This window comes from Callithrix jacchus, chromosome 3 (assembly GCF_049354715.1).
Source record: "Callithrix jacchus isolate 240 chromosome 3, calJac240_pri, whole genome shotgun sequence".
In the NCBI taxonomy this organism is placed as follows: Eukaryota; Metazoa; Chordata; class Mammalia; order Primates; family Cebidae; genus Callithrix; species Callithrix jacchus.
This window is the reverse complement of record NC_133504.1, coordinates 192271417-192290381: the sequence shown is the minus strand read 5'-3', so window position 1 is coordinate 192290381 and position 18965 is coordinate 192271417. Positions and strand designations below refer to the sequence as shown.

The window sequence follows — 18965 nt, the reverse complement described above, 5'->3', positions numbered from 1 at the left end:
AGGGCTGGGAGCCTTGGTGAGCCCTGGTGTGTATGAGGGAAGGGGAAGGGGAAGGGCTGGGAGCCTTGGTCAGCCCTGGTGTGTATGAGGGAAGGGGAAGGGCTGGGAGCCTTGGTGAGCCCTGGTGTGTATGAGGGAAGGGGAAGGGGAAGGGCTGGGAGCCTTGGTGAGCCCTGGTGTGTATGAGGGAAGGGGAAGGGGAAGGGCTGGGAGCCTTGGTGAGCCCTGGTGTGTATGAGGGAAGGGGAAGGGCTGGGAGCCTTGGTGAGCCCTGGTGTGTATGAGGGAAGGGGAAGGGGAAGGGCTGGGAGCCTTGGTGAGCCCTGGTGTGTATGAGGGAAGGGGAAGGGCTGGGAGCCTTGGTGAGCCCTGGTGTGTATGAGGGAAGGGGAAGGGGAAGGGCTGGGAGCCTTGGTGAGCCCTGGTGTGTATGAGGGAAGGGGAAGGGGAAGGGCTGGGAGCTTTGGTGAGCCCTGGTGTGTATGAGGGAAGGGGAAGGGGAAGGGCTGGGAGCCTTGGTGGGCCCTGGTGTGTATGAGGGAAGGGGAAGGGGAAGGGCTGGGAGCCTTGGTGAGCCCTGGTGTGTATGAGGGAAGGGGAAGGGCTGGGAGCCTTGGTGAGCCCTGGTGTGTATGAGGGAAGGGGAAGGGCTGGGAGCCTTGGTGGGCCCTGGTGTGTATGAGGGAAGGGGAAGGGCTGGGAGCCTTGGTGAGCCCTGGTGTGTATGAGGGAAGGGGAAGGGGAAGGGCTGGGAGCCTTGGTGAGCCCTGGTGTGTATGAGGGAAGGGGAAGGGGAAGGGCTGGGAGCCTTGGTGAGCCCTGGTGTGTATGAGGGAAGGGGAAGGGGAAGGGCTGGGAGCCTTGGTCAGCCCTGGTGTGTATGAGGGAAGGGGAAGGGCTGGGAGCCTTGGTGAGCCCTGGTGTGTATGAGGGAAGGGGAAGGGGAAGGGCTGGGAGCCTTGGTGAGCCCTGGTGTGTATGAGGGAAGGGGAAGGGGAAGGGCTGGGAGCCTTGGTGAGCCCTGGTGTGTATGAGGGAAGGGGAAGGGCTGGGAGCCTTGGTGAGCCCTGGTGTGTATGAGGGAAGGGGAAGGGGAAGGGCTGGGAGCCTTGGTGAGCCCTGGTGTGTATGAGGGAAGGGGAAGGGCTGGGAGCCTTGGTGAGCCCTGGTGTGTATGAGGGAAGGGGAAGGGGAAGGGCTGGGAGCCTTGGTGAGCCCTGGTGTGTATGAGGGAAGGGGAAGGGGAAGGGCTGGGAGCTTTGGTGAGCCCTGGTGTGTATGAGGGAAGGGGAAGGGGAAGGGCTGGGAGCCTTGGTGGGCCCTGGTGTGTATGAGGGAAGGGGAAGGGGAAGGGCTGGGAGCCTTGGTGAGCCCTGGTGTGTATGAGGGAAGGGGAAGGGCTGGGAGCCTTGGTGAGCCCTGGTGTGTATGAGGGAAGGGGAAGGGCTGGGAGCCTTGGTGAGCCCTGGTGTGTATGAGGGAAGGGGAAGGGGAAGGGCTGGGAGCCTTGGTGAGCCCTGGTGTGTATGAGGGAAGGGGAAGGGGAAGGGCTGGGAGCCTTGGTGAGCCCTGGTGTGTATGAGGGAAGGGGAAGGGCTGGGAGCCTTGGTGAGCCCTGGTGTGTATGAGGGAAGGGGAAGGGCTGGGAGCCTTGGTGAGCCCTGGTGTGTATGAGGGAAGGGGAAGGGCTGGGAGCCTTGGTGAGCCCTGGTGTGTATGAGGGAAGGGGAAGGGGAAGGGCTGGGAGCCTTGGTGAGCCCTGGTGTGTATGAGGGAAGGGGAAGGGCTGGGAGCCTTGGTGAGCCCTGGTGTGTATGAGGGAAGGGGAAGGGCTGGGAGCCTTGGTGAGCCCTGGTGTGTATGAGGGAAGGGGAAGGGGAAGGGCTGGGAGCCTTGGTGAGCCCTGGTGTGTATGAGGGAAGGGGAAGGGGAAGGGCTGGGAGCCTTGGTGAGCCCTGGTGTGTATGAGGGAAGGGGAAGGGCTGGGAGCCTTGGTGAGCCCTGGTGTGTATGAGGGAAGGGGAAGGGGAAGGGCTGGGAGCCTTGGCGAGCCCTGGTGTGTATGAGGGAAGGGGAAGGGCTGGGAGCCTTGGTGAGCCCTGGTGTGTATGAGGGAAGGGGAAGGGCTGGGAGCCTTGGCGAGCCCTGGTGTGTATGAGGGAAGGGGAAGGGCTGGGAGCCTTGGTGAGCCCTGGTGTGTATGAGGGAAGGGGAAGGGCTGGGAGACTTGGTGAGCCCTGGTGTGTATGAGGGAAGGGGAAGGGCTGGGAGCCTTGGTGTGTGCATGGGAAGGGACTGGGCTGGGAGCCTTGGCGAGCCCTGGTGTGTGAGGGAAGGCGCTGGGCTGGGAGCCTTGGTGAGGCCTGGTGTGTGAGCATGAACGGCTGGGAGCGACAAGTCAGGGACGGGGAGACAGCCCAGCGCAGACTGCACGGCACAGCCTCACCAAATCGCGAGGGTTTCTCGGGGGTACCAACGCCAACGGCCATCGCGGAATTTCTCTCAGGCTGTATAGGATTACGAGACTTTCTGGACTTGATGTCTGCACGTTATTTTTAAAGGGTTAGAATGGAGAGAGAGGAAGCCACTGTGGAACCTGCTGGAGTCTGGGGAGCTCCATGGGCAGGAAGTGGCCGCCCTTGTGCTGACTTCAAGTCTTCCGCAGGTTTGGCGCCTTCGAACACAGTGCTGAGAACAGAAGTGGCACATCCTGGTGTCACCTGGCAGCATCTCCTCAGCCTCTGGTGGCTCTGACCCCCAAGAGACGTCTCGGCCACATCAAGCATGCATCCACTACCCACGCAAGGACGACCCTGGCAACAGGAGCTGGAGGACCACAGAGGGGCCTGGGCCAGCTGCCAGGCGTGGTGCCAAGGAAGGGTCAGGTGGGGCCCCAGGTGGAGGAGCATGGGCAGAGCCAGGGGTCGCAGGCGGTCAGGTCTCACCCGGCTCAGCCCAGGGCACAGCTGCAGAGAGGACACCCTGCCTGAGAGGGCACTGACAGGTGCAGCCACTGCATGGAAGCAGCTGACACAGCACAATCCACCATCCGTCACTCAGCACAGGGTCCCCCAGTTCAGCACAGGGACACCTCCACTCAGCAGCGCAGGGTCCCCCGCTAAGTGCAGTCCCCTCCTCCATTAAGCTCAGGGCCCCTCCAACTAAATGCAGGCCACCCAACACAGCACAGAGTCCCCCTTCCCGAAGCTCAGGGCCCCCCGCAGAGTGGGTATCTACCCTCAGTTCTTCCACTTCTGAACACACGCCCCTCCTGCTGCCCTCTTGTTGAACCTGCTGCCCCACCCGTACTTGTCCCCTCAGGCCTGTGGGAACGGAGCTGGCTTGTGCACGACAGCTCTCATGCGGTTCTGGTGCCCTCCCCACAGGCTTCCTTCTGCGGGCTCCCTGCTTTAGTCTCCCCTGCTGCTCCCGCCTCCCGGGCTCTCGTCTCCCCACTCTCTCGGCCTAGGTGACAGACGCAGGGGAACCACTGTGTCACTGCCCCCTCGCCGGCCAGGCAGCAGCTCTGAGGCCTCCCTGACTGCCCGACTTCCCCTCACGGGTGCACAGGAGCTCCAGAGGGCACCACACAAGGCAGGGGACACGGGTAGGGCCGTTTCCCCTTGGGCAACACAGCTTGAGGCTCAGCAAGGCCAGCCTATCCTCACGCCAGTCACTTGGTTCCAGTGACACCAAGGCAACGTACCCTGAAGTCACTCACACAGACCACTGCTCCCACAACTCTCCAAAAGGCACCCTCCGATCAGCTGGCCTCTCTTCCTGTCCTGCCATCTTCTTGGGCTCAATGCTGATGAGGTCAGGCACCCACAGAGGGCCTGGAGGTGTCTACCTCTGTGGCCTCTCCCCTCCTCTCATCACTGGGACCCCAGAGCCCCAAGAAGGGCAGATAGCAGCACCCTCCACCCCCACTCAACACCTGCTCACAGAAGACCACCACGCTGCACCCCGCCGGGACCCCAGAGCCCCGAGAAGGACAGAGAGCAGCACCCTCCACCCCTGCTCAACACCTGCTCACAGAAGGCCCCCGCGCTCAGCCCTGTGTGGCCACGGGAGACAGGAGGATGGGAGCCCGGCTCTCTGGCTGCCCGCAGCTCTGCGAGGAGACAACACAGGAGACCCACTGGGCAGTGGCAGCTCACGGGGCGTCAGCGTGGGCCTCTCGCAGCTCCTGACAGACAGCTGCCCGCGCTTCCCACTAAGACCAGTGTGGCCCAAGAGGAGATGCTGAGAACGTTTCCCAGTGATGCAGTCACGCTGGAAGCACCGAGCCGGCCTCACGGGACGTTACCTTTACAGAGCTCCGTGAGCAGGAGGAACTCAGCCTGCCCCGTGTCTGACTCCTCTTTCCCTATGGATGCTGCAGAACAAAACTGGACGATATTCGGGTGCCCGGAAAGCCTTTTCTGCAGTTGTCTTGTTAAAGGAGAATGTGCATAACCATGTCCACAGTTCTGTGCACTTAAACACAAATGTACCCAACATTAAAACGCTGAAGTCCTAATACTTGAATCTACTCCCCTTGCAATTTGAGACGCCAGAGCAGAAGATGAGGACGAGAGCGGCGAGCGACCAAGAGGGAGGCAGACAGACATGGGAGGAGCGGACACGGGAGGAGGGGACACGGGAGGAGGGGACACGGGAGGAGGGGGACACGGGAGGAGGGGACACGGGAGGAGGGGGACACGGGAGGAGGGGACACGGGAGGAGGGGGACACGGGAGGAGTGGACACGGGAGGAGGGGACACGGGAGGAGGGGACACGGGAGGAGGGGGACACGGGAGGAGGGGACACGGGAGGAGGGGACACGGGAGGAGGGGACACGGGAGGAGCCGCAGGAGAAGGCGGGGACAAGGGCAGGCAGGTCGGCCACACACACCTGACCACAGCAACACCAAAGTCCGTCCCACCAGGCGGGAGGAGGCAGGGCCCTCAAGGGCTGTGCACAGGGAGGCTGCGGGGTGGCCATGTCCACCTGAACCCATACTTAGGCAGCCAGCAGGCTCGCCAAGTGGACAGAGCTAGGAGCAGAAAGAGAAGCAGAGTCTGAGGGTAGCCAGGACCGAAGACCCCTGGCTCAGGAAGGGTGTGTGGCAGGGGACAGATTCTCCATCAGCGACAGGAGACGCCCTGCCCAATCATGCTTGGACAGCCTGAAAAAGGACAAGAGGGGCTGCTGAGAAGCCACATGGAGGCCTATGGGAGCCAGGCCAGCTGCACAGCTTCCAGCCAGGTCTCTGAAGGAGCCGAGAAGGAGGAGCTGAGGGAGCCAGGCCAGGCCAGGGCCCCTGCAGTAACCAGCCTTTCCAATGGGCAGGGAGATCTCTTGGGTATGAACAACTCCATCCCCAACACTTCTGAATCTTTTACTGCCACCCTAGGAGTAAAAAACGGAAAAAACTGCTTCTTACTAGAAGTCGCCTACAGGTTTAGCAAAAGCAAAAAGCCAATTTTAACACATGAAAGACAATGTCACAGAGTAGCGTCCCGGCAGCTGGCAGCCACAGCTTGATGCAGGCCCGTGCCAGCCACAGCCGCCGTGCTGGCCCCTGGCTCTGGGAAAAGGATACCATGAAACACACTTCTTGAATGATGGCTCTGTTCTTTTCCTCTTCGTTGGATAATAGCCTCTGTATCAGGAAATAGCACACACAAAAATTAAAGCATTTTTCCTCCCCCTTTACCTGATGCGTCATCTCGGACGCAAACATGCAAGGCAACAATGCAACGTGTCTGACACGGCCCCCGTCCTGTGGCTCTCACCTTTGACCCGTGTAAAAACATGCTGCGGGTTCAAGACCCTCGAAAGATCTTTGGGGTCCAAGGACACAAGAAAAGACAAAAACAGGAGCCTTCCCTCCAAACAGGCCAGAGTGAAATGAGACAGACAAAAAGGAAGAGCGGAGATGCTCGGCAGAGACCGGCGGGGGAGCCTGCAGACCACCAGCACAGGCCGCTCATGGCCACTCTCGGAGGTGGGGCCACCCTGGGGCCCAGTGTGGTGACAGCAAATGGGGCCTTCTTAGGTCTCAGGACAAAACCACACGGTGCAGACCCTCCCACAGTGGCTCCTGTTTACAGATAGGCCATCAACACACATTTTTTTACAAGCAGCTTTCAAACTCCGTGTATTCACAGAGCCCTTATTTTGGCACAAAAAGGCCAAGAGGGCATGGCCCCACCGTGGGGTCACCCTTGCCCTCTCTCCAAGGCAGCACAGGCCCCACCTCGGGGCAGGCAGGGCCACAGACGTGCAAAGCCCAAAGCCGGAGACCAAGGCTGCTGAGCTTCAGCCAGAGAGAAGGGACAAGAATTCGCAGGTGGCAAAAGGAAATGAAGTAAACAACAGGAACGCACCCCAAAAACACCGTCATCCAGAGGGTTCCTTCAAATGTATCAGAAATCCAGAGGAAATGGTAGACCGTTCATTACCTTTAGTGCATACTCTCTGCCACTTCCCACATCTTGAGCTTCATATACAAATGCAAACCCTCCTGAAAATTAAAAATACTTGTCAGTTCAATACTATGATTTCATTTCATTTAACACATTAGGCTTAAAAACACCTTCACTAAGTAAAATACAAAAATAACTTGTGGCTATGGCCAGCAGTTTTCTACAAAACATAATGGCCTCAGCATACACAGTGCCAGACACACAGCCCCAGTGCATACGGCCCCCCAACACACACGGACCCAGCACACATGGTCCCCACCCCACACAGCCCCAGAGTACATGGCACCCCCTCACACACAGCCCCACACACACACGGCCCCAGAGTACACATCTCCCCACAGCTCCAGCACACACGCCCCCCCCCAATACACAACCCCAGAGTACACAGCCCCCCACACACAAGGCCCCAGACACACACCCCCCACCCCGCCCCAGACACACACCCCACCCCACCCCAGACACACCCCCCACCCCACCCCAGACACACACCCCCCACCCCGCCCCAGACACACAGCCCCAGCACACAACACACCCCCACACAGCCCCAGACACACAGCCCCAGCACACACACACCCCACCCCACCCCAGACACACAGCCCCAGCACACACACACACCCCCCACCCCGCCCCAGACACACAGCCCCAGCACACACACAGCCCCAGACACACAGCCCCAGCACACACACAGCCCCAGACACACAGCCCCAGCACACACACACCCCACCCCACCCCAGACACACAGCCCCGGCACACACACACACCCCCACCCCGCCCCAGACACACCCCCCACCCCACCCCAGACACACCCCCCACCCCACCCCAGACACACACCCCCCACCCCGCCCCAGACACACAGCCCCAGCACACACACACCCCCACACAGCCCCAGACACACAGCCCCAGCACACACACACCCCACCCCACCCCAGACACACAGCCCCAGCACACACACACACCCCCACCCCGCCCCAGACACACCCCCCACCCCACCCCAGACACACACCCCCCCACCCCACCCCAGACACACAGCCCCAGCACACACACACCCCACCCTGCCCCAGACATACACACACCCCACCCCACCCCAGACACACACCCCCCACCCCGCCCCAGACACACAGCCCCAGCACACACACACCCCACCCTGCCCCAGACATACACACACCCCACCCCGCCCCAGACATACAGCCCCAGCACACACACCCCACCCCGCCGCAGACACACACAGCCCCAGACACAGGACCCCAGACACACGGCCTCAGCGCACACACCACTGCCTTTCACTTGCTCTACTCCAGAGACAGGAAGGAGTGACTTAAAAACACAGGTCAACAGAGGAGAAAAAAACAACAAGCAGTTCTCCCAAGACAAATGAAACTGACAAATTCTAGACAGATGGATTCTCAGAGAGAGCAAGGGCAGACCACCAATACCCAGAACAAGAGGGGACCTCACTTCCCTGACGCCCAAAAGAGAAGACGGAAAAGCACATACGGATGTCGCTCATGAATGTGGACGGAAGAATTCTTAATAAGATAGCAAACCAAGCCCAACAAGACACAAACAGTAGAGTTGGTTTAACACTTGAAAATCAATTTAACTCTATGGTTTTGGGGTCTAATTTGCTTAGCTTTGTTTTAGCTTTCTGCAGTGGAAACAGTGTATCATGAAATTTAAAACTCTCTGTAAACTAGGAATAGAAAGAAACCTCCTCAGCCTGATAGAAGACGTCTGTGAGACACCAACAGGAAGACTGCCGTTAATGATGCTAAATTCAATCCTCCCCCAGAGCAGGAAGCAGTCGGGGGTCCTTGTTCTCACCACTGACGGTCAGCACTGAAAGGAAGTTCCAGCCAGTGCAACCAGCCAAGAAAAAGAAATAAACACACCCAGATGAAAAAGGAAGTGAAAATATTTTTACTTGCAGGTGATGTGATCATCTATGTGGAAAGTCCGGTGAAATCTACAAAAGAAAAGCTACCATAACTAATAAACGCGTTCAGGACGGTCACCAGATGTAACAGCAACGTACAAAAACCAACTGTGTTTCTACGTGACCTCGGTTAGGCAGAGATGCTCCGGATAGGAGCACAAAAGCGTGACCCATAAAAGAAAAATAATGACAGACAGACTTCAAGAATTTCTGCTTTTTGAAATACACTGGTCAGAGGATGAAAAGATAAATCACCACTAGGGTTTGCAAATCATCACTTAAAAAAGCACTTCTACTGAGACAATATTTTAAAATCCAAAGAACAATTTTTTTTCTTCTGAGGCAGGATCTTACTTGCATGTCACCCGGGATGGAGCAATGTGGCACAATCACGGCCCACCACCTTGACATCTGGGCTCAAGCAATCCTCCCACCTCAGCCTCCCAAGCAGCTGGGACTACAGGCATGCACCACCACACCCGGCTACTTGTTTTATTTTTTGTAGAGACAAGGTTTTGCCAAGTTGCCCAGGCTGGTCTTGAACTCCAGGACTGAGGCCTCTGAAAGTACTGAGACTACAGGTGTGAGCCACCGCACCCAGAGAACATTTTTAACGTGCAAAAGATATGGACGGACACATCACCAAAGATATGCTTGTGACAAGTACACAACGTGTTCCACCATCGCCCATTAGCCAAATGCAAACTTAAACTGCTAAGATACGACTCCACGCCTAACAGAGTATCTAACGTTGAAACACTGCCCAGACCAAGTGTAGGTGAAGATGTGGAGCAACCGGAAAGCTCACGCACAGCTTTTGGAAATGCAGAATGGTACACCCACTCTGGAAAACGTTTTGGCAATTTCTTAAAAAGTTCAACAAAGATCAACAATACAGCCCTGACATTACACTGCTGTGTATTTACCCAAGAAAAATCAAGGCACACATGTGTACAAAGACCCGTACACCGTACACAAATGTTCACAGCGACTCTGTGTGCAACAGCCTAAAACCGGGACAACCCCAATGTCCATCAACAGGTGAGTGGATGAACAAATTATCCACACCTGTAACGCTACGCAGCAGTAAGAGGAGTGAGACTAGTGTTACGCGACAACGTGAATACACTAAAAAGCATCATGGTGAGTAAAAAAAGCCAGCACACACACAAAAAGTACATACACTCAGTTTTGTGTACAGAAAACATTAGAAAATGCAAATGAATCTATAGCAACAGAACGCCAATCAGCAGTTTCCTGGGATGGGAACAGGAAAGCAGGGTGAAGGGTCGTTGGGGGGAGAAGGGGGACCATGGCGCCAATGTACACGCTGACTGCCTTGATTGGTGAGGTAGCCATGCCGTGTGCCGTGCACACACACACGTGACATGGTGAGGTAGCCATGCCGTGTGCTGTGCACACACACACATACATGACACATGGTGAGGTAGACATGCCGTGTGCCATACACACACACACATACGTGACACATGGTGAGGTAGCCACGCCGTGTGCCATACACACACACACACATATGTGACACATGGTGAGGTAGCCACGCCGTGTGCCGTACACACACACACGTGACACATGGTGAGGTAGTCATGCCGCATGCCATACACACACACACATACACGACACATGGTGAGGTAGACATGCCGTGTGCCGTATACACACACACATACGTGACACATGGTGAGGTAGCCATGCCGTGTGCCGTACACACACACATACGTGACACATGGTGAGGTAGCCATGCCGTGTGCCGTACACACACACACGACACATGGTGAGGTAGCCATGCCGTGTGCCGTACACACACACACACACACGTGACACATGGTGAGGTAGCCATGCCGTGTGCCATACACACACATACGTGACACATGGTGAGGCAGACATGCCGTGTGCCATACACACACACACATACACGACACATGGTGAGGTAGACATGCCATGTGCCGTACACACACATACATACGTGACACATGGTGAGGTAGACATGCCGTGTGCCTTACACACACATACATGACACATGGTGAGGTAGACATGCCATGTGCCGTACACACACATACATACGTGACACATGGTGAGGTAGACATGCCGTGTGCCTTACACACACATACATGACACATGGTGAGGTAGACATGCCATGTGCCGTACACACACATACATGACACATGGTGAGGTAGACATGCCGTGTGCCGTACACACACACACGACACATGGTGAGGTAGACATGCCGTGTGCCGTACACACACATACATCACACATGGTGAGGTAGCCATGCCGTGCCGTACATACACACATACATGACACATGCCGAAACATTTAAAACATGCGGCCTGTAGATCTCATCTTTATCTCAACAGAACTGTTAAAAAATTTAAATAATAAATCTGTGAGGAAAAACACAGATGAAAGGAAGTAAATGGAAATCCATGAAATAGAAAACAGACGGCTCCACTGCTAAATTACATCAAACACTTAAAGACAAAATCACAACAAGCTTATAAAACATCTTCATTAGATAGAGGAGAGTTCCCAGCCCAATTCTCAAGGTTAGCAAAACACTAACCAAAGAAGGGTAGAAAGACCAAATGAAAGAAAGATATCACTCACTAGCACAGACACAAAACATCCTCAAGAAAATACTAGCAAATCGATTCTGGCAAAACGTAATAAAGATAATACGTCATAACCAGCTGGGATTCATCCCAGGAATGCAAGGTTGGTGTAACATTAAAAAATCAATCACTGTAGTAAACCACATTAGCACAATAGGGAACGCTGGACCACCAACAAAATTGTAGAAATGACAACTGCAAACACCTGCATCTAACATGAGACTTGACAGTGTTTTCTTGCTAAGATCGGGAACGGGGTGCGAGGTCTGCTCTCGGCACGGTTTTCTAGCATTTTACCGGAGATCCAGTTAACACAAGAGAGCGAGGAAAATTAATAAGAGGCATAAAGATCAAAAAGGAAAGACTAACAAAAGATACAGAACTTCAGTTAGCCAGGAAGGATAAGCTCAAGAGATCTACTGTACAACATGGCGACTATACAGTAAACAACTACTACGTTCTGAAAAACGCAGTGGAGTTAAGTGTCTTCACCGAAAAACTATGACACAGTACACGTGTCCGTTAGCTAGATGTGGTCATTGCCATGTGAAGTGCATGACACACGTGCACTTCAAACCATAATATTTTAAGTTTTGTCTGTCAACTTAAAATATGAAACATGAAAAACAGGAAGAACTGAACCTCCTGTTCTCCAGCGCCACCCTGTAAAGGCAGAAGGCTCTAAAGGCCTCAGTGCGGCACAACCTTGGCAGGGCCACAGGTCTTCCGGGTCTCCACAACCTCCTCTCCACCCGCACCCTGTGCTTGGTTCCAATCCACCACAGTTACACAACTGCGCTTCTTCAAACACAGCACACCCTTACTGCCCAGGGTCCTCCTACCAGGCCTGGAAAGGGCACCCTGGCCCTGGCACCACCCGGCTGGCTCCCTTGCATCCCCCAGGAGCTGCTCATCACGTCTGAGATGCCTCCCTTATTGCACCTGCCCATCCCAGCCACTCTTTATCAACTCATTCCTTCCTCCTAACACTTTCTGATATCTGACATTACATCGCACACGTCCTCAGGTACCTGCTGACTGTATGTCTCAGCCAGACTGTTAACACCATGAGGCAGAAATTTCCTCCTCATTGTTCATATCCACATCCAACGTCTAAGCGGTGCCTGACCAAAGGTGTATACTAAGGGCTGGGCACGATGGCTCAGGCCTGTAATCCCAACGCTTAGGGAGGCTGAGGCGGGAGGATCACATGAGCCCAGGAGTTTGTGACCAGCCTGGGCAACGGAGCAAGAACCTGTCTTACAAAAACAATGAAAAAATTAGCTGGGTGCAGTGATGCATGCCTGGAGTCCTAGCTTCTTGGGAGCTGGAGATGGCAGGATCACTTGGGCCCAGGATTTGGAGGCTGCAGTGAGCGATGATCATGCCACTGCACTTCAACCTAGATGACAGAGCAAGATCTCGTCTTAAAAAACAAAAGCCAAACCAACAACAGGCTGAGCGCGATGGCTTACGCCTGTAATCCACCCACCTTGGGAGGCCGAGGTGGGTGGATCATCTGAGGTCAAGAGTTCAAGACCAGCCTGGTCAACATGGTGAAAACCCACCACTAAAAATACAAAAATTAGCTGGGCATGGTGGTGGGCGCCTGTAATCCCAGCTACTCGGGAGGCTGAGGAAGAATTGCTTGAACTCAGGAAGCGGAGGTTGCCGTGAGCCAAGATCAAGCCGTTGCACTCCAGCGTGGGCGACAAGAGCAAAACTCCATCTTAAAAAAAAAAAAAATGCCATTTGCCAGGCACAGTGGCTCACACCTATAATCCTAGCACTTTGGGAGGCTGAGGTGGGCAGATCATGAGGTCAGGACTGTGTGACCCACCGACTCACTCTGACAGCCTCTGCTACCTTTATACACTCAGAGAGATGCCTCCTCCAGGGCATAATGTGCAGACCATCGGAGGCCAGAACATGCACCCTAAGGACACTGAGGAGCCTCATGGGGCCCCCCTTGGACTCCTAGCCCCACTCCACCACACAGCCTTTGGCAAGCAACTAACCTCCACAAACCTCACTTTTCTCATCTGTAAGATGGGAATAATTACAGCATCCACTTTATAGGGCTACTGTGAAGGTTACACAGTCCACTGAAAGCACTAGGGACTGTGCTCAGCAAATACAAGAGCCCCTAAGTGTTGCTGTGGTGCTTCTGATCATTGTTTCACACAAAGTGGACAAAGGTTGAAGGTCAAGCCGCCAACTTGGAAGTGAAGGGGGTTCACATGAGGAGAGCTGAGTGAGAGAGGGCAGCTGGGCCTCACAGGCCTGACCACCCAAAAGCAACTGCCCAGGCCCCAGAGAACGCGGTCACCTGTGCTCTGCTCCGCCCGCACCCCTCACTAACCCCGAGACCCCGGTCACCTGCGCTCTGCTCCGCCCGCACCCCTCACTAACCCCCAGAGACCCCGGTCACCTGCGCTCTGCTCCGCCCGCACCCCTCACTAACCCCCAGAGACCCCGGTCACCTGCGCTCTGCTCTGCCCACACCCCTCACTAGGACCCAGAGACCCCGGTCACATGTGCTCTGCTCTGCCCACACCCCTCACTAATCCCCAGAGACCTCGGTCACCTGTGCTCTGCTCCGCCTGTATCTGTCCTGAAGTGAGCGCAGCCCATGCACTTGGGGCTCTGGGTCCAGGGACAGGTACAAAGAAGCAAGGATGACAGAACCCTGGTGGCCAAGAGAACAGCGTGGAGCCTCAGGGGTGAGTGTCCTTGGTCATGTGTCCTACGTAGGAGGAGGGTGCCAGAGGACTTGCTTGCCACAGCCACCTAAGGGTCTACTTCTTCTTCTTTTTTTTTTTTGCAGACGGAGTTTCACTCTGTCACCCAGGCTAGAGTGCATCTCAGCTCACTGTAGCCTCCACCTCCCGAGTTCAAGCGATTCTCTGGCCTCAGCCTCCCAAGTAGCTGGGATTACAGCCACCTGGCATCATGCCCAGCTAATTTTTGTATTTTTAGCAGAGTTGAGGTTTTGCCATGTTGGCCAGGCTGGTTTCAAACTCGTGACCTCAGGTGATCTGCCCTCCTCAGCCTCCCAAAGTGCTGGGATTACAGGCATGAGCCACCATGCCCAGCTGGGTCTAAGGCGGGCACATTAGCTCACATCTGTCGTCCCAGCACTCTAGGAGGCCAAGGCAGGGGGATCACGTGGACCCAGGAGTTCAAGGCTGCAGTGAGTCGTGATCACTCCACTGCACTCAGCCTGGGCGACAGAGCCAGATTGTTTCCAATAAAAGAAAAAGATCTACAGTGCACCCTGCAGAGGACATGCAGGGCCAACATGGGGCCTCCCCAGCCACTGAGCCCACCTGGGGGGGCTTCTGAAACTTGAAGCCAAGAGGCTTGTCTATACCACACAATTCTGCAACTGTCTGTCAGTACCAAATACTCCCCGTGCCCTCACCCAGTCCAGAACATTCAACCTAAGTGAAGGGAGGAAGCCTCCAAAAGCATGTCTAGGAGGAAGACAGGTGGAGACTCAGGACACAAACGAGTGGACCTGGGAGTGTGAGAAGGCTGAGAAGGCTGAGAAGGCCGAGAAGGTGGAGGAGGCCGAGGAGGCCCGAGGAGGCCGAGGAGGCCCGAGAAGGCGGAGAAGGGCTGAGAAGGTGGAGAAAGGCCAAGAGAGGCAGAGAAGGCAGAGAAGGCTGTGCCCTCACCATTTCCTAGGCCAGAGCTTGACCCCCAAGGCTCCTGAGTGGGCCGTGCCACACAGCTGACACTGCGCATGGCACACGAAGACTGCCGGCAGGCTGAAATTACACACGACACCTAACCAAATGCGCGAGGCAAGTTATACTTCAACTACATCGCAGCTGTGTGCCTTGTTTTCATTTTCTACCTCATTTTACCTCACTAACATTAACCCAGAGTTCAAGTCATCCACACAGGAAAGGCGGATCTCCTGCAGTCAGTGCACAGCAGGCTCCGTTTCAGAAGCCACAGCACACAGAACCCCAGACAAAGAACACACACAATACACTCACCCTGGGCATCTCTGACACTGTTGGTGCTTCTGATAATCTGCCTTTTAAAACAAGGAAGACTAGGCCAGGCACACACTACTTTGGGAGGTCAAGGCAGGTAGATCACCTGAGGTCAGGAGTTCAAGACCAGCCTGGCCAACATGGTGAAACCTCGTCTCTACTAAAAATACAAAAACTTAGCCCAGTGGTGGTGGCACGTGCCTGTAATCCCAGCTACTCAGGAGGCTGAGGCCGGAGAATCGCTTGAACCCGGGAGGTGGAGGCTGTGAGCCAAGATCTCGCCATTGCACTCCAGCCTGGGCAACAAGAGTGAAACTCCAACTCAAAAAAAAAAAAAAAAAAAAAAAACAACTAGCCAGGTGCAGTGGCACATGCCTGTTACCCCAGCTACTCAGGAGGCTGAGGTAGGAAGATCTAGAACACAGTTCAAATACATCCTGAGTAAGATCTCATCTCTTAAAAAAAAAAAAAAAAAAGAGGATGACAGAACAAATCTGAAGAAGTTAGAAAGGTATCTGGTTCCACAGTTCTGCCTAAAAACCCATTCACACCACAAGTCCAAATTCCTAAAAGATATGCAAACCATTTTTTCTTAAACTCATCTGACAGCAAATCTATCATAACCTCATTTGGGATAAAACCTGACATGAACTGATACAGGGCTAATTACAGACTTTAATTATCCCACAGTGAGAATATTTATTCATTTAATTACAGAAGTACTAATGTCTTCAATTACAGAATACTTTCCCAGCGCCTCTGGGAGTATCCCATGATATACAGGGTTATATGCTGCAATGATCACTCTGAAACCTGAAAAATTCTGACATTGCAAACATCTGTACTCAAGCGTTCGATCAGGGGCCATGGCCATGTTTACATAAGACAGCCTAATTCCCACAGCGTATGTTCTGAGGTTGCTGTCCAGACAAAACTTATTTAAATATGTTTATGTAAATTAAAATCATTCCATTTTCACACCCTGTTTCAGTTCAAAGAGCCTTCAAAGTACTCAGGAGGTTGCAAGCCACCTGTTAAGTTTACAAGGAGGAAATCTACAGCTCCGAATGGCATTGGTTATTTTTATCTCCTGACTCGCCTAGATAGCAAAGGGAAACAAGTTCTTTTGCACAACCTCAGCGGCCGCCCACATTTCCTTGTTCTTCTTCCTGGGCGCTAAATGACCCACAAGCTTCTTTCTTTACATGAATCTTCTCCAGGCCCCAGTGAGGGTGCATTCTCCACCCTCCCTCCCCATCCATGCCATCATCTGCTTGGCCCCTTCCCGGAGGTCACCCTGTCTGTACAACCTCCAAGGATCTGTCCCCATGCTGCCTCGTCTCTCCACCCCAGAGCACAAGTCTGAAGTTCCAGAAACCAAGTCCTGTCCATTACGGATTTCTTAAAGAATGAAGATGACTACCTAGTATTTCCAAAATAAATGAGTTGATCTGGGGGAAATCTGCCTTCTAACAGATGTGAAAGAATATCACACTTCGGCCCGCACCTCTGAAAGAAGAGCTTAGAGCTTTCTTACCAAAACGTACCCGAAATCTGTTTGGTCCTGACCACAATGGAGACAAAGTGTGTGATAATACTACAGTCAAAATGTCTCTGCAAGCCTGTGATGATCAGAATTTTGGGACAGTCTCCTCTCTGGTCACAGGGCGGCCACCTGGACAGGCTCACCCTCCAGCCCTGAGAGGTACCACGGATCGGGTGAGGGCTAACGCGCCGCTTCGCTCCCTCTCCCTGTGCCAACACAGCAGAATAGACTTACGTTTCAGCACCGAAGTCAACTGTGTTCAGCCAGTGAAACGCGACACACTCCCAGGCACCACTGGACAAAAAAGCAAGGAAGATCCACAAGAGAGAACGGGACCGACTGACGCTGGTGATGGATTCCGTGTGACAGACGGAGAGAACATTCAGGAAGCTAGAAATGGCGTGCAGAAACGAAACTGACTGGAGACTGGCTCAAGAGTACTTAAGCTGAGCGACCTGGTCACAACTACTAGCTCTGCTTCCCGTGCTACACATGTAATCACACGGGGAAGAGAAACACTGAGGTGCTCAGAAGGGATCACGGGATCACGACATCACGACATCACGAGACACAGCCCTGTCTACCCTCAGCAACCCAACCCCAGGCTACGACCGCAACTACCTGCCACGCTTCTGCAACCACCAACTCTGAAGCTCCCTGGACTCTAGAAGAACCAGCCCGGACCTCCAAAGTCCAGCCCTGTCCCTGCCTGCCCAATAACCCTAGATGTCAGGCAACAGGCCAAGGCTTAAACCCCCCTCCGGCTCGCTCACCTCCTGACTCCAGCTGTTGGCCTTCTAGGCACCCTCCCTCAGCCTCCGCTAAGGCCCCCACCCAAGCTCCCTGCCTGCCACCATCCTCACTGTAACATCTTCCCCCACCCACCCTGAGGGGGGTCCCCGAGCCCCAGGCCTTGCTCCAACTTGACCCTACTCCTAGGACAAGAAGTACCCGACCCGAACCCAGCCTCGCCCTCCGCAATCACCACCAGCAGGCACGGACCCACGCCCCACTGTGACCCTCGCCCCCGGCAGAGACCCTCCCCTGGCCGACCCTGACCCACGACCCCCGCTGGGACCCTCCCCAGCCCCGACCCACGCCCTTCCACTCCGGGCTGACGCTGCCCGCAGCGTTCGGGAGACGACACTCCGCGCCAGCACCCGCGCTGCCGACCCGGGGCCTCACCTTCGGCCAGAACCCGCCGCACCCGCAGCCGCAGCTCGCCCAGTTCCACCGTCTGCCCCACGAAGTCACTGTGGTCGCGGCCGGAAGCGCCGCCCAGGGAGCCTGGGCCCGCCAAGAAGTCGAGCGCCGACTGCAGCAGCGACATGGCGGTGGCAGCGCCGCACCCCGCGGTACCCGGAGTGATCGGGCTCCGGCTCCAGCTGCCTCGCTCTCCGGGTCCGCTCAGCAACCGCCGGCCCCGAGCGGCACCATCTTCCGCCCCGACGCCGTGACGTAGGCGCGCGTGAGGGCGCGTCGCGACAGGAGGCGTCGCGGCCCAGCCCCATCCCCTCCGCTGCGGCCTCACTTCCTGGCTGCGCGCGCAGACGCAGAGAGCTGATGCAGACAGAGCGTGCGCGGCGTCGCCGGCCTCGTGACGAACTTCCTGCCGTCAAGCGCCCGGCTGGCCTGACTCAAGCGGAGGTGCGCGGAGCAGTTGCCGGGGCGATTCCCGCCCAGGTAGTTCGGCGCCGCATCCCAGCTCCTGGTACCGTTCCCCACATGGTCTGTTTTGCGGGAGGCTCCTCTCGGCCGTGTCCGGTTTAAGCGCCTCACAAGCGGGTGGAGTCCGCTTCCCTCTTGCTGTTAGCAATGGGAGAAAAATGGGTTCGCGCGTTCTTCTCTCAGCTGGCTGAGGAGCACGGAGTTAGCGTCCGTTCAGCCTTCAGTAAATACTTGGTTCTTGTCTTCTGGAGGTCGGCGTTTCCTGTGACGCTTAGCGAGTAAGGTTGGCGGCCCCCTCCCGGCAGCCGGGCGGCAGTTTGCAGGTGAAAGGCTGCTGCGCTCCCCCGTCTTCCGAGCAGAGGGCCCGAGCCTGGGCTGGGGCAGCGTCCAGTCATGGGAGCCGGGGGCCAGAAAACCTTGGTTCTGGGCAACCGCACCCTGCAGAGGCTGCCCTGTCACCCTCAGGGTTCGTTCGCACCCTCACCTTTTCCAAGACAAAAAGCGGGTCCTCTTGAACCACTCGGAAGGGTTCGTAGCGCCCAACATGAAAAGGTGGCTTTCCTTATAGGGTAATAAGGGAATGGCTCACGGAAAATGCATTTTTAGTTTTTGCCCCAAGCAGTGTTTGAGGGTTGGGGGTGGATAGCGGGACGTGAATTCGTTGCTATCATTTAAAGACCGGGCGCGGTGGCTCACGCCTGTAATCTCAG

The 18965-nt window shown here is 55.5% G+C and overlaps 2 protein-coding genes across 24 annotated transcripts in view; one reads left to right on the top strand and one right to left on the bottom strand.

Moving 5' to 3' along the window:
- Positions 1-18034, bottom strand: part of GAK (cyclin G associated kinase) — a 103555-nt gene extending 85521 nt beyond the window's left edge. For 4 of the 8 annotated variants that reach the window (XM_054253568.2, XM_054253569.2, XM_078367748.1 and 1 more), the window contains exons 1-4: positions 17773-18034; positions 6451-6512; positions 5589-5648; positions 4310-4424 (exon numbers count right to left, since the gene is read on the bottom strand). In XM_054253568.2, the coding sequence (XP_054109543.2) occupies positions 4310-4424; positions 5589-5648; positions 6451-6512; positions 17773-17917 (382 nt within the window). In that variant the 5' untranslated portion in view covers positions 17918-18034. Of the gene's footprint in view, positions 1-4309; positions 4425-5588; positions 5649-6375; positions 6513-16821; positions 17082-17772 lie in introns of those variants that run through there. The other 4 variants (XM_078367749.1, XM_078367751.1, XM_078367752.1 and 1 more) reach the window with 2 other exon arrangements.
- Positions 18035-18133: 99 nt separating this feature from the next.
- Positions 18134-18965, top strand: part of TMEM175 (transmembrane protein 175) — a 37267-nt gene continuing 36435 nt past the window's right edge. For 9 of the 16 annotated variants that reach the window (XM_035294401.3, XM_078367755.1, XM_035294396.3 and 6 more), the window contains exon 1: positions 18190-18270. Coding sequence is in view for 3 of the 16 variants with exons in the window: in XM_078367756.1 (XP_078223882.1) it covers positions 18151-18270 (120 nt within the window). In the remaining 13 variants the exon portion in view is untranslated. Of the gene's footprint in view, positions 18316-18965 lie in introns of all 16 variants that reach the window. The other 7 variants (XM_035294403.3, XM_078367761.1, XM_035294397.3 and 4 more) reach the window with 3 other exon arrangements.